The 14,183-nt window shown below is 38.5% G+C and overlaps 1 protein-coding gene across 3 annotated transcripts in view; it reads right to left on the reverse strand.

Annotated features, from left to right (window-relative positions):
• cdh31 (cadherin 31) overlaps positions 1–4,546 on the reverse strand; it is a 32,385-nt gene extending 27,839 nt beyond the window's left edge. Inside the window, exons 1-3 of one of the 3 annotated variants that reach the window (XM_028603733.1) lie at positions 4,452–4,546; positions 1,771–2,062; positions 722–836 (exon numbers count right to left, since the gene is read on the reverse strand). In XM_028603733.1, the coding sequence (XP_028459534.1) occupies positions 722–836; positions 1,771–1,821 (166 nt within the window). In that variant the 5' untranslated portion in view covers positions 1,822–2,062; positions 4,452–4,546. Of the gene's footprint in view, positions 1–721; positions 837–1,770; positions 2,197–4,451 lie in introns of those variants that run through there. The other 2 variants (XM_028603734.1, XM_028603732.1) reach the window with 2 other exon arrangements.
• Between the last annotated feature and the right edge of the window lie 9,637 nt (positions 4,547–14,183).

Here is a 14,183-nt window from a genome sequence, read left to right on the forward strand (position 1 = left end):
AGTGCAAGCTGAGACGTGAGTTTGTCTAGGGGTGAATACAATGTGAACAGCTAATCTGTAGAAGGCCATCTGAGCCAGAGGAGCACTTTAGAAAAGCTGAAGAGTTAAGCTTTAAAGTGCTCATATTATGCTAATTTTCAGGTTCATAATTGTATTTAGAGGTTATATCAGAATAGGTTTACATGGTTTCATTTTTAAAAAACACCATATTTTTGTTGCACATTGCTGAAGCTCCTCTGTTCACCCCGTGTGTTGAGGCATTACACTTCTATTCCATCTGTGTTGGAAGTCGCATTATCTAGGTTAGCACTGCTAGCTAGTTAGAAGCAGAGTATGAGGGCGTGCCAAGCTAGCAGCTAGGCAAGCATTATATGGTGTGTTAAGAAGTGACGCACATTTGGACGGCCACACGGAAGTAAAGGCTGGACTATAATAGAGCTGTTTGGAGCAGTTTGTGAACAGTTTTTTCTGTTGGGTGGACTTTTTCAATTTGTAAACCTATTACATGATAGATAGATAGATAGATAGATAGATAGATAGATAGATAGATAGATATAAAGGAAAGACAAAAAGCCTAGATGCTTCCAAGATAAAATGTTCTTTCTAGAATGTACAATGTAAGAAATAATTCATATATTATTGAACATTAGAAATGAACACCATTATTTTCAGAAGTGTGTGTGCATTAGCCAATGAGTACAGCTTTCTGGATTATTCATACCTTTTCCCAGTCTTGTGTTCTGCTTCAGGTGCTTTCTGGACACTTTAAAAATCAACATATCTGACTCGAATCCAGGTTTACATGTTGGCTCCTCATTAGTCACCAAAGCAGAGGCCTAAGAGAGGAAAACTGTGTTTTAATGAATCATAAACCAGATGTACAGAAAATGTGCATTAAAGAGGATATAAGAAAACTTTTTTCCCCAATCTGATTTATTGAGGAAACTGAATAGGATATTCCTTGTGATTAAAACACACTATTCAACACCTATGTAATCCGCAACCGAAGTAGATAAACTAAACCACCACACAATGAGTTCCATTCAGGGACGAGCAACTAACAAATATTTGCATTATCAATTAATCTCTCTATTTTTTTTGTTGATCTATTAATTTGGTCTAAAAAACAAATTGAAACATGCCATCACAACTAGTGTTTTCTTAATTAATTTCTTAATAACAATTTAATCAATTATCTATCTCATGTTGGATTGGAATTCAACCTGCCAACAACGTCATCAACGGAACTGGGGCGAGGCCCGTGTTGACTCACCGACTCGAGGGAAGGAAAAGTCAAACTCTAAAAAAGCCGATTTAAAGCGGTCTTGTGTGGGGTTGACACGTTTGCCTATGCATTGAATTTAATTATGTGAGGTTCTAGGCCCTTTCTTGGATTCGGCCTTGTTAACGTATATTGTCGAAGCAGCATTTATCAAAATAAAAATGTCGCTATTATCTCCAGCAACTTAGCTCCGTTAAGTTAAATACAGTGCACAGCCGCAAGCGCAAGTTATGTGAATAATAAAAGTAGAGACTTTACTTAAATAAAAAGCTGTTTGCTGCATAACCGAAATCATCATCAGAAATTGACACAAAACAAAGATTTCTAAACAAACAACCAAATAGTGTTCTTTGAAATGTAAATAAGTAAGGTTAAATTAACTAACGTGACCAGTTTATTTCTCGTTCTCTAAGTTAAACACGAGGGAATGGCAGAAATGGGCGCAAGCCTATTTGAAGAGTTAACGTTACGAAGGCAGGAAATCTCACCTGAAAAATGACGATTAAAATGCCCAAAACCGCGAGCCCAGCGGTCCCCATTTGTCCGTAAATCCTCTTTCAATATTCCTCGCAATAAAAGTAAACCAAAACAGTGAATTATAAATATATCCCTTTGCGAGTATTGGCCGTGTCTTCTTTGTCTTCTCTCCAGAAAGTAGCTTCAGTAAGTGACTGAGTTCAGCTGAACGAGTTGCTGCAGGTAGCTACTTTCAGCGTATGACGTCAGTTTACAGGTGCGCGGGTTCCGGGTTCCGTGTATGGTCATACAGGCTGAACACACCTAAAGAGACAGATACCAGCAGACAGTTTCTGTTACTTCGTATTCATAAATAGGTATCACATATACAACAGAGCGACGGGATTCTTATTCACCAGCAATGAGCTGTATCTGAGCTAAGAGAGCAGCATTCTAACAACTGTCTGTCTCATTTCCTCATTCTGACAAACCCCCCCTCTCTCTCTGTGTCTGTCTCTCTCTATTTTCGATTTTCAATTCCAGTTGGCTTTATTGGCAGGAAAATATTTTTATCTCTCTTTCACGTAAAATTGACAAAACTTTATATTCTAATATTGACAACATGTTTTCATATTTGGTGACGTGAGAGTCCGAAAATAAACTACCCTGTGGGAATTAAAATTCAAACTATGGTTGTTCATCAAGAATGACAAAATAATATGTACCTAGTTAAGGACTGCTGTCATTAGTATGAAACCAGCCTCTTGAAAGTAGAAGTGGAAGTTTCAGGTTCCACATATTCATAAAACTAAATGAGATCCTTACCTAATTCCCCAAAAAAAGTGCGACAAGGCAGATTTCAGAACGCCATCAACCACAGATTTAAGGCAAGATTTGATGTGTTTAATATTGATGCTGTATTTACATAGTACACAGTTCAGGCCCACTGATAGGCAGGACACTCTCAAGAAGGGTGACACACAAAGACTAGCCTGCCAGAGAAATACTGAGTTGGTATAGTGGCTGATACTAATTGCTGGATGTGTCTATTCATCTTTCTTTCATACCTCTATCTTTAGTGTTTTATTTAAGTATGCAACATACATCATTAACAAAATCATTAGCTAATAGGCTGTAGTACAGCAATTCCTATAAACCATTTTCTTAATGTGCTCACTGAAGTCAAGTATCAATAATTAATCTCTAAGAAAGGAGCACTTTCTTCATCCATCCATCCACCCTCTCCCCCCACACACACACACACACACACACACACACACACACACACACATCATTAGCTGATTCACAATAAGGCTGAATTTCATTAACTCTTATTAAAGTAGCCTAAAGCCCAGTGCAGACCAAAGATTAGCGATGAGTTGAAAGTTGCATCTTCTTGCAACGAGCCGGTCTGCAGCGTTCAAAAAATTGCCAGCTCACACCAATGCAACGAGACGACTCTTTGTACTTCCGTTCTAACTTCCGACTTCCAGGCTTTTTGTAGCTAAAAATATATCATCTGTTTCGTCTAAATATGAATGTGGATAACGTTAGTGATATTGAGATGCTTGCTACAGTTTCATTTCTAGTGATGAAATGGCGAAAACACGTTTTATTTCTCTGACTCGCTGCTTTGTTATTTGTCCCGCTGGGCGCTCCCTCTCTCCAGTCTCGCTTGGCCACATCCTTTCGACTTTTATTTTTCATATATATATATATATATATATATATATATATATATATATATATATATATATATATCATATCCCAGCAACAGAACGAACGAACGAACGACCATGTTAGCTCATGCTATCTTTAATAGCCTTTTAACACTGAGTACATCGGCAAGGATATATGACATTACTTTGCTGTTTGTCACTGACAGCAGCCTACCACTTCCACCCATTGACATATATAAAAGCTTCCACCTGCTGTTAAAAGGTGTGCCGGTGGAACACAAGCGGCATGCCACTCCTCTGACGACTGGCACAGGCCGCCAGGGGATCGATTTATGCCGCTGTACCACAGTGGCTGACCATGAGCCACTTTTCGATCTCGGCGTCACTCCCTTTTTAGCATGAATGTTATGTTATAACCATAGACTGTTAATATTAATATACAGTCTTTGGTTATAACGTTAGCTCTTTAACGTTTGTGAATATCTTAACACAGTGTTCAGGCTAGCTGCAACGGATTATATGTCAGTGTCAAATGAAAAAAATACAGGAATGAAGAAAACAACTTAAACATGTTACTGTTTGAAAGTCACTAACTTAGTCCGCATTTACCCCCTCTCCTCTGAGGCTGAGGAGAGGGGGTAGCAATGGAGCAATGCTAACGCTAGCTAGATAACATAGCCATTAACTATTTTATATTTAATGTTAACAGAATATTTTGCTTAACATAAGTCTTGTGTTGACTCCTACAACTTAACGTTAGCTGTGTAACTTTACTCAGTTTATTTAAATGATGTTATGATCATGATATGACGTTAACGTTAGCTAGCTAACTTTACCTTGTAGCAGGATTATTTGCTAAGGGGCTAGCAAGTCCTTGCTAATGTTTATTAACTTAGCTAACTCAACTAAACCAGTTTGCAAACAATTTAACAGCTGCAACCATTTAACTGCTTCAAATATAAGTAACGTTAACTTAAATTATTGATGATCGATAAGCAAGTAAAAGCACTAACGTTAAATCTTAATGTACTTACCATCAGTAGCTATGTTATAAGACAATCTCAGGAGCAGGCAATGTTAACGTCCTCTTGCTTTTTTTTTACTTTCTGACTTGGGGCTGATCAATAAATACATAACATACAAATGGTTTAAAAAGAAATGAAGGACCATCGTAATTTTAATGTTACTGTGACTGTGTTTTGAAATGTTAAAAATACTTTGTGTCTTTGTACATTAACGATATTTGTTATTATTTTATTTAACCCCAGGTGAGGTGACGACGGGATTGGAAAGTGGCTGATGCCATGTCGTGCCAAAAAGCGATTGCCGTGCGCGGGAGCAAACAGTCAACCTAGTTTTTAACTAGTGTCCTTTATATAGATAAAGGGCGCTAGTTTTAACCATAGATAATTTATACAATTTATACTGTTTATTGATCCCCAGTGGATCTATATAACATAGACTAATAATATATAGTCTACTATGGTAACAGTCCATGCGTGCAACCACCAGGGTTGGAGTACGTGGCCCACAAGGAGGGGTCTTAGCTCCCATGAAAGCAATACAATTATGCATCTGGGGGGTCGTTAATCTAATACATTGCTAACCATCATTATTTTTTTAATCACAAATAATGCATTTTTCAATGTTATTTAGTATTATTTACGTGAACGAGGTTAAAAAGGCCAGCACCACTTGGACTCTTCCACCCCCTTTCTGAAAGTGGTACGTTCCGCCCCCCTCTGTGATATGTTCCGTCTATCGGTTGTTTTGAGCGTTCAGTAGGCTAGTGTGGTGTAATAGTGGTGTGCGTTACTGCAAAATTTGGTATCGATCCGATACCAAGTAAACAGGGCTAGTATTGCCGATACCGATATGATACAGATATTTTTCAATAATAAAGGTGGATTCATTAACAGATTGCTAAATCGGAATACATTTTCATGACCTTTACATGTCTTTGTGATTTTTCCTTTGGATCATTAATAAATTAAAACCCAGGACAGAATTTTCATATGCTTGTATACATCTTATATATGTGTTATATAACTATATACATATTTGTTGTTAATTGCCGCCTATAGGTGTTACCTATTCTATTTAGTGGGATAATTTAGTACGGTTAGCACCCGGTCTTTTGGTTCTACCTTAGCAGTGCTAAGCATAGTGGTGTATTGTTAGTGCTTTAATGAGTGGTTTAATAGTTTGTAGTATTGTTTTACATTGTAACTAATTTCTCACTTTTCACAACCACACACACACACACACACACACACACACACACACACACATGTGAATACAATATGTACAAGACAAATGCATGCCTGTACACCCTGTCAAGCCTTTTCTACAATAAATAGTTACATAACTGGAAATATCCTAAAAGAAACATGTTTTCCAAAAGAACTGCACACCACATTCTATTATTATATCATATTGCCCCAACTATGCCTACTGATGAGTGTGCAAGCCATGAGGGTACTTCAATTCAATTTCAATTTTTTTTTCAATTTATAGTATCAAATCATAACAAGAGTTATCTCGAGACACTTTACAGATAGAGTAGGTCTAGACCACACTCTACAATTTACAAAGCCCCAACAATTCCAACAATTACAGTAATTCCCTCAAGAGCAAGCAGTGCGACAGTGGCGAGGAAAAACTCCCTCTTGGGAAGAAACCCAGGCTCTTGGTAGGCGGTGTCTGACGGGCCGATATGATGAACAGTGGCGATAATAGTCAAATTAATAATGGAACAGTGACTTCGAAGCAGCAGGGTTCAGCAGGACGCAGCATGACATTGCAGGGCACCGCTGAGCTCAGCAGGGAGTGCAGCAGGACCACGGCGACAGCTGCAACCAGGATCTTGGTGCCAACGTTCTCCAAGGAAATACGCAGGGGGAAAAAACATAAGGACTCCGGGGAGTAAACTCCCCAGAAGCTAGGATTAATAACAAGCATTTCTGGGATGGGATGCACACAAATGGTAAGGGAAAGGGAGAGGAGAGAGCAGCTCAGTGTGTGAAAGGAAGTAAGGAAGTCCCCCGGCAGTCTAAAACTATAACAGCGTAACTAAGAGAGACAGGACATAAGGAGAGGTAGCGTGTTCGGGCTTTGAACTCTCCCCTGCCGGATCGGGCTTTGCTGGCCTGCCTCAATCCCTATTTTACAGTAAACATTTGTCTGAACACAATGAATAAATAAATAATAATAATAATAATAATAATAATAATAATAATAATATTATAATTAGTTAATAATAATAAAGTAAAAAAAGATGGAAGGAGAACTGTGAATTTTGATTTAACAGATTTGAGATTTTCAGTCTTAAGCAACATTTGATTGAAAAAGTTATTGTATGTGCCCTTCCATCATAGGCATTGTAATATAGCCCTCTTACAGCTTTAGTACTCTATAATAAACATGAAAGAATGGGGACTTCTCGAAAAGCAATTAAATGATGTTATCTTTTGCTCTTCCTCCCATCAGTCATCCATCCTTCCCACAGAAAGAGAGAGGGATGTGTGGGCAGAAGAAAGACTGGTCAGTTTACAGTGGTCACCACTGAAAAGGAATGGAATAGAGGGGGCAGTGAAGAAAGGGGGGCAGTAGTTGGAGGAAGGCAGTGTCAGATTACATTTTTTAGTTTCTTTGGTCTGAAGAGTAAGGGATTAATTTCCTTATGTGTGACTATGGTTGTAATCACGCCTTCAATGTCTATGGGTAGAATGTAATTTTTTGCATTTCAGAAGTGGACACTAATTTAGCCTTTTGGAAACCACCATGTCAACATCAAGTGTTTATCAGGGTAAGATTGAACCATGCACAAGCACTTTTGAATCATCACATTATTGCTTAGTTTGTGCTGGCTGGAATATTTTCCCCTCCATTATTCATGGTAAATTTGACCAATTTGATCATTTTCAAATGAATAAATGGAAACCAGACTGTAAAATAACATAGAAAAATCAGCAAGAGGAAATGCCCTATTTATATTTGAGATATTAGCCTTAGTGTGGTTGCGACATGTGGTCGGTAACAAAGTAGTCTTCCTGTCCTCCAGGAAAAAGACCGTCCCCTATCAGAGAATAGAGTTCCACAGCCAACACAACTCAGCACCCTCTCGCAACAGAGAAGTGACGTTTCACATTCCAGGTGCCCCTTTCCATTGCCAAGGTCCCATGACAAAGTCTGCTCCAACTCTGCTCTTTGCCCTTGCAGGTGGTGTCCTAGCTGAAGGAGTTTTTTTTTACTTTTCTTGACTTTATCTTTTTGACTCGAAAGTAGAGGTGGACCAGTTACAAAATTGTAGGATTGTAAAATACGTCCAAATACCAATAATCGAGAGTTCTAATCACCTTTTAATAGACACCTTTATTTTGAGATTTAGGTATTGTTAAAGGATAAATTAAAATGTAATTACAAAACACGTCATTCTCCTTAATTGAATTGAATGCCTTTATTGTCATTTTACTTTACAATACAGCAAAATTAGGAGCGCTACTCCACTGGGTGCATACAATAAATACAATAAATAATCCTAACAGGACATATAAAACATTTAAAACAGTAAAAGAGCAATGATCAAATAATTACTGAATTGCAGGAGGTTCCTTTTAGACCATCAGACCTGCTCTCACTAACGCTTTTTATTCCATTGTTGTGTATATCTGTTTATTGCACCTTCGGTGTAAATAGTCTATTTACATTGTCTTAACTGTCTTTGTTGTATAAACATGTTATGTTTATTGTTTTTGTCATGTAACTCTGTTATGTCATTATAATTGTGGAGGACTACAGATGGAAAGTAGCATAATGCTAAATCTGTTGCAGCCATCTTTTTAATGTAACTGCACATTGTCCTGCTAACTAAACTAAACTAAACTAAACTAAACTAAACTAAACTCAACTAAACTAAACAGTGAGTGACTGGGTTCGTCTAACTACATTTGTTTAGGGAATGTATGATAATTACCTATCACCATTGTGTGACTTTGTTGATACCATTTCCATACCTGTCATTGGTATTTTTGTTATAATTCGCCTGCCAGTGGTTCTAATGTCAGCCCTTTTCAGACATGCACGTCACATAAATGTGTTGGCAGTTTTACATGTTGGTCTCATGTCTGAATAAGTACTTAATAAAGTCAGTTTTACTACCAGGGAACAAACCCTTTTAAGTACTAACGCAACTCTTTCTGTAGCGGTCCTGTTATGTCTGAATAAAACTATAACGAATATTTATGTAACATACACCAATGTCTAAATAACAAAAAGTAAAAACATATTGACATATGTAGCATTTCCTCCACTACTCAGCCTGAAACACTGTCTTAATTTTAATTTTTACTTTTAAGTGCTGTACATTGATTTCAAACTGATATTGGTGTGAGTGTGTAAGGTTGATCTATACTCACCATAATCCCTAATACCAGTTGGGTAGGTATGCATGATATTACAATAATATCTCAATGTGCCATCCAGCCTTCCCTGCCAGTTTGAACTGCCTAAATTATTAAAATTAAAGCTAAACAAATTAAGTAATAGTTTTGGCCTTTGTGTTGACCCTATCTATTCATCTGGTATCTGATGGTCCATTTGTATTGTTAATGCAGATATACATGTCTTGACTTGTATTGCAACTTTAACAGTTCAGTGAGTAAAGACTAAGGAAACCGAGCTGTAGCAGTCTACCAACCACCCGTCTTATTCAAGTAGAACAAAAAACCCACTGACCTTGACTGTGTTTGTGTATCAAATAAGAGACAAAGTTTATTCTGACCAGATCACTTATCACTAACACACACACACACACACACACACACACACACACACACACACACACACACACACACACACACACACACACACACACAGTCCCTCACTATCATACTGGAATGTATAACAAGCTTCCAAACTCCAGATGAACTTGAATCTGGTTAATTGACAGATAAAGCAAATAGTTGGTAGTAGGAGAGATAGTGTCTGAGAAGTAGCAAGCAAGCAAATGTTATTACGTTATTTATGTATAAAGCAGTTTTAGAGCACAACTTACACAGTGGCCGTTCTTTACAGGAAGAACACAACCAAATACCTGAAAAACTAATGACATTTCCATCAGCCACACCTGTACTTTGTGCTTAGTGCTGATAACCAAAGCTTACACGCTAAACTTTGGCAGCAAACATAGTTAACATTATACCTGCTAATCATCAGCATGTTAGCAATGTCACTGTCTCCATATTGCTATGCTAGCATTAGCATTTAGCTCAAAGCACTGCTGTGCAAAAGTATGCCAGCATGACTGCAGACTCTTGTCTTGTCGTAAAACAACTGGTCATGATCAATGAGTAACTGCACTGATATCACATTAGGAAAGAACAGTGGAATGTTTGCTTTTCTTTTACTGTTTATCTTCTATCCCAGAATGTATGTGTGGTGTAGCCAACCCTTACATGCTGACACAGCGCTGTAAAAATAAGTCTGGCAAAGCGAGACTAACACTATGGGAATAAACATTATAGCCTACTGAATTTACCAAGACAACAGGTAAACAGGGGGGATGTTTGCGCTCAGCATCACCAGCAACATTAAACAGGTCAATCATGAATACAAGCCTGTTTTTAATAAATGCCTGGCTCTTTTTACAATTGAGGCGACTACAAACTCAGCCACTATTTGAGAATTACAGTAATACAGTTTGACACATTGTATATTACAAATTAGCATACAATGAAATAACACAATTTGAACGTTCTACTTTTATTTTTTAACGTTTTCTGTTGTTTTTTGTTTTTTAGTATGAATAAATTAAATATTAATTGTATTGTATATGCATAGCATATATATATATATATATATATATATATATATATATATATATATATATGTATATATATGCGCACGTACATACATACATACATATATTGACTCTGTTTATTTTTTATACCATGTTTATTTAGTCCACACCAGTAATAGTAGTAGTAGTACAACAAAACCCATTAAAAAAACTGAATCCTATCTCAAGATCCATTAAAATAGCTTTTTCCAGAGCTTTCAACCATAGCGTATGGTCTTTGCTCAGTTGACATAGAGATGGCTCAGTTGTTAAGTTTTGATCATTATGTCTGTTTTTTTTAAGTCCAAACACTCATCTATGGAAGCCCTAAGAGGCAAGGTGAAAACGTTTTTTTGCAGGCAATGTTGGCCAAAATGTTTATCTCTAGAATATCTCCTACTTGAGATACACTTTTAGGCTTAAATAGTGAAAAATAAAGAGAGTGAGAAAGCCTGCAGAAAGAAGTGCTTAGTGCACCATTATTGAAATGCGGGACCTTCTCAGTTAACTAATTTAATGTCCACTGTAAAACATAATGGAGCAGAGCACAGGCGCCGGCAGGATTCTATTTCACAGTACGCAGAAGAACCACCAGCCCAACGTCTAGGTTGCGCACATACGCAGTCTACTCAGCGAGCAAGTGAGTAAGCAAGAGAAAAAGGGATTGATTAATGTTTTTTGCATGTTTTAACGTTACCGATTCAACGCCATCATAAAACTCTGGTTAGCCTACCGCACGGATTTCAAATACCAGCCAACAGGCCATGTTTCCACAATCATCGTTGCAGCACTCATACAGTAGCTCATATTTGTAGAGGAGTCATGCAGAAGGCTAAATACACCACACACACCCAGGAGCAAGACACACTGGTAGACCAGTGACACAAACACACATGATTTGTAGTTATATCCGCAGCCTAGTAATTAATCCATGTATCAGGCAAATGAACATTCTGATTGATACCGGATGGGTTCATGTGGGTTAAATAATACATCATAATGAGGAAAATATGTATGACATTCTCTAAAATGTGAACATAGCAGAGAGCAGAGCAAAGCTGCAGAACCGCTGTCAGCTGCTGCTGTGTGTCCCCATTAAAAGAGAGCTGTGCACATTTACGCACAAAGGTGTGCATTTGAAAACAGCAACAGCACTGACAGACAGTCACGTTAAAATTACTTCCAGAAGTTTAGAGGAAAGCATTTGCACTTCATCAGTCAGGACTATTTTTTTTTTTCTTTCTGCCATTGTTCTGCCAACTGTGTTCTTGTTGAAAAGCAACTGTTACACTTTGCCACATTTATAATTGCAATTATGTATCTATAGAGAGGGACAGAAATATGGACAGAAAGAGAGAAAGGAGAGAGAGAGAGAGAGAGAGAGAGAGAGAGAGAGAGACAGGGAGAGACAGGGAGAGACAGAGAGAGACAGAGAGAGAGCTGCAAGCCGCAAACTGTTATTTCTTCTACTATATGTCCCTTTGGCCCATTGCCTCTAAGGGCTTCCATTCTCACAAACCACAAAATAAGCAAACCTATAAGTACTTTTTGTTTTTACTCCCCAGCAGATTGTCTGCCTTTGTCTAGGCTGTTAGTGTGGCTGCTAAAGGGTTATCAAGTTAATCATTAACTGTGTGGTCAATGTTTAGAATAATCTAGTATCTACTGACAGCAGTGGGGAAACTGGTGGATTTAAAACAACAGCACTGAGTAAGTTTAATAGCTTAAAGGTGCAATATGTAATACCGACGGGTAGTGTTTAAAATAGTTACTGTAATACAAATTCAAAATTCTTGAGAGCGTTGTCTCCCCCGCCCCTTCCTCCCCAGTCTCGAAGTTCACGGAGGTTGCCAGGCTGAGACCGCAGCATCCACAACAAAGGCATTGTGAGATCTCATTACGGTAGAGACAGATTAACGTTACAGGATTCTTTGTTGATTCATGTTTGTCGAAATGTAGCACATAAGTTTAGCTGACAAACGGTGACTGTGACCTGGGTACAGAGCACTGTTAGGTCACAGTCATTTTAGCAGCCATTGCAGTTAAGTTTAGCCAGCATCAAGCTAACATTGACGTTGGGTTCAGCATTAATCTGGCAACCTGCGTGAGCTTTGAGTCTGTGAAGGAGCGGTTGGGGGAGATGACTCTCTTCAGTATTTTGAATTTGGACTGCAGTACCCATTTAAAACTCTAGCTGTCAGTATATATTTCTCCCTAATGTTACTAGCTTGGTCCTACCAGACTCTCGTACATTTCATTTGTACAGAGAGCTGGCCACTCTCCATTGGCAAGTGTTAACTTCCTTGAAGACGGGTACTCTGTTGAAGTTTAAAACTATTGGATCTGCCCGAAGCCACTCTGGATCTGCCATAACCAATTGCTAACGTTTGGTTGTGACGTCGGCTTAGCATCGCTAGCGTTCGCCTTAGCCAACTCACCACTAATGGAGCGAGCTGGAAAATCCAACTTTTCCCGAACCTCGTGGGGAGGAGGGCCACAACATCATGGCAGCCAACAAAACTCAGCAAATATTGTTTTTGATCGGGCTTTAACTTCTGGATTTTCGGGAATGCGTTGCCACAACAGACCGAATGGCTTCGCTCGCATCTTTCTCTGTCTATAACTCAAACTAGCGCACAACCTCAACGTCATCGTTCTCCACCACTCCCTCTGTTCGCAGATTGGACCGCCAAATATTTGGCAGGAGAAAACCTGTGAATATACCGCAAAACCAGACGGTATACTGAAGGAAAATGAAAATTGAGCGGAATTACGAAGGAGGGCGGAGTCAGGCAAACTTTGAACTACAGGTGAAGCAGACTGTGACATATTTACGTTTGTTAAGTAAAGTTAAAAAAACTTGTTTACTTTTAGTTTCAAACGGCACACGAGCAGCGGTCTCTCCTGGGTGAAAGTCCTGTATTTGTATAACCCATGCACGTCCCCTCCTGCCCACCCTCAACGGACGTTAATACCACATCTTATTACTATGTTACATGACTTTCTGCTTTGCTCATGTCATTAGTACTACAACCACTAGAAGGGGACGCCTAGCCTTACAATAGACGTGAATATGGGTCGTAATCGCTGCTTGTACAAACAACCTATGGGGTTGTTTTTTCGGCAGATAGTCTCAAAAAGACATACCTTTTACAACCAAAATCCCTTCAAGTAATTAATAAAGCAAATCAATTATTATACATCCACATTTCTGAACTGTGACAATGTAATGTAAAAGAAGTAGGTGCCAGCAGACAGGTCTTAGTTCCTGCTCAGTGTTACAGTAATACACAGTGAGATAACAGGAAATATTCCTAGGGAGTACAGTACATAAGCTCTCTGTGTCCCTCTGTCTCTGTAGTCCAGAGTCCAGTGTTTATCTATATGTCTGTAGCTGACTGCATCATAAAAGCACTTCCATCATCCTAACACTGGACTTCCTGTTACAGTAAAAGCCCATCATCAAGCCATTCATAAGCTTTTAGTTCCCATCAAATCTTAATGGCAAAAAAGCCATTCACTTTCTGAATAGAGCTTCGCATATACACATTAACATGATCACAATGCATGCATACGCAGACACAAACTCTGGCTTCTGAAACCAGCTTCTCTGTGTGTGTGTGTGTGTGTGTGTGTGTGTGTTGACTGAGGACAGGCCCAATCATGATTGCTTTTCCTGGAATGTGTGTTGTGTTTTGGTTTCACCTGAAGTGCCACATTAATGCAGTGGGGGATGAGAAAGGGGAGGAGAGGAAAGGAGAGGTGAGAGATCATCTTACTCTTCTTGAATAATTGTTTTAGTACATTCTTGTTTACTGCCTAACTACTAAACTAATGCAGATTAAATTACTTGTCTGCATTCATGAATAGAAGAGTAGATTAGAAATAGACAAGCTTCATGAGTAAAATGCAAAATTGTCTTCTAAAC

Source organism: Perca flavescens, chromosome 17, assembly GCF_004354835.1.
Source record: "Perca flavescens isolate YP-PL-M2 chromosome 17, PFLA_1.0, whole genome shotgun sequence".
NCBI lineage: Eukaryota > Metazoa > Chordata > Actinopteri > Perciformes > Percidae > Perca > Perca flavescens.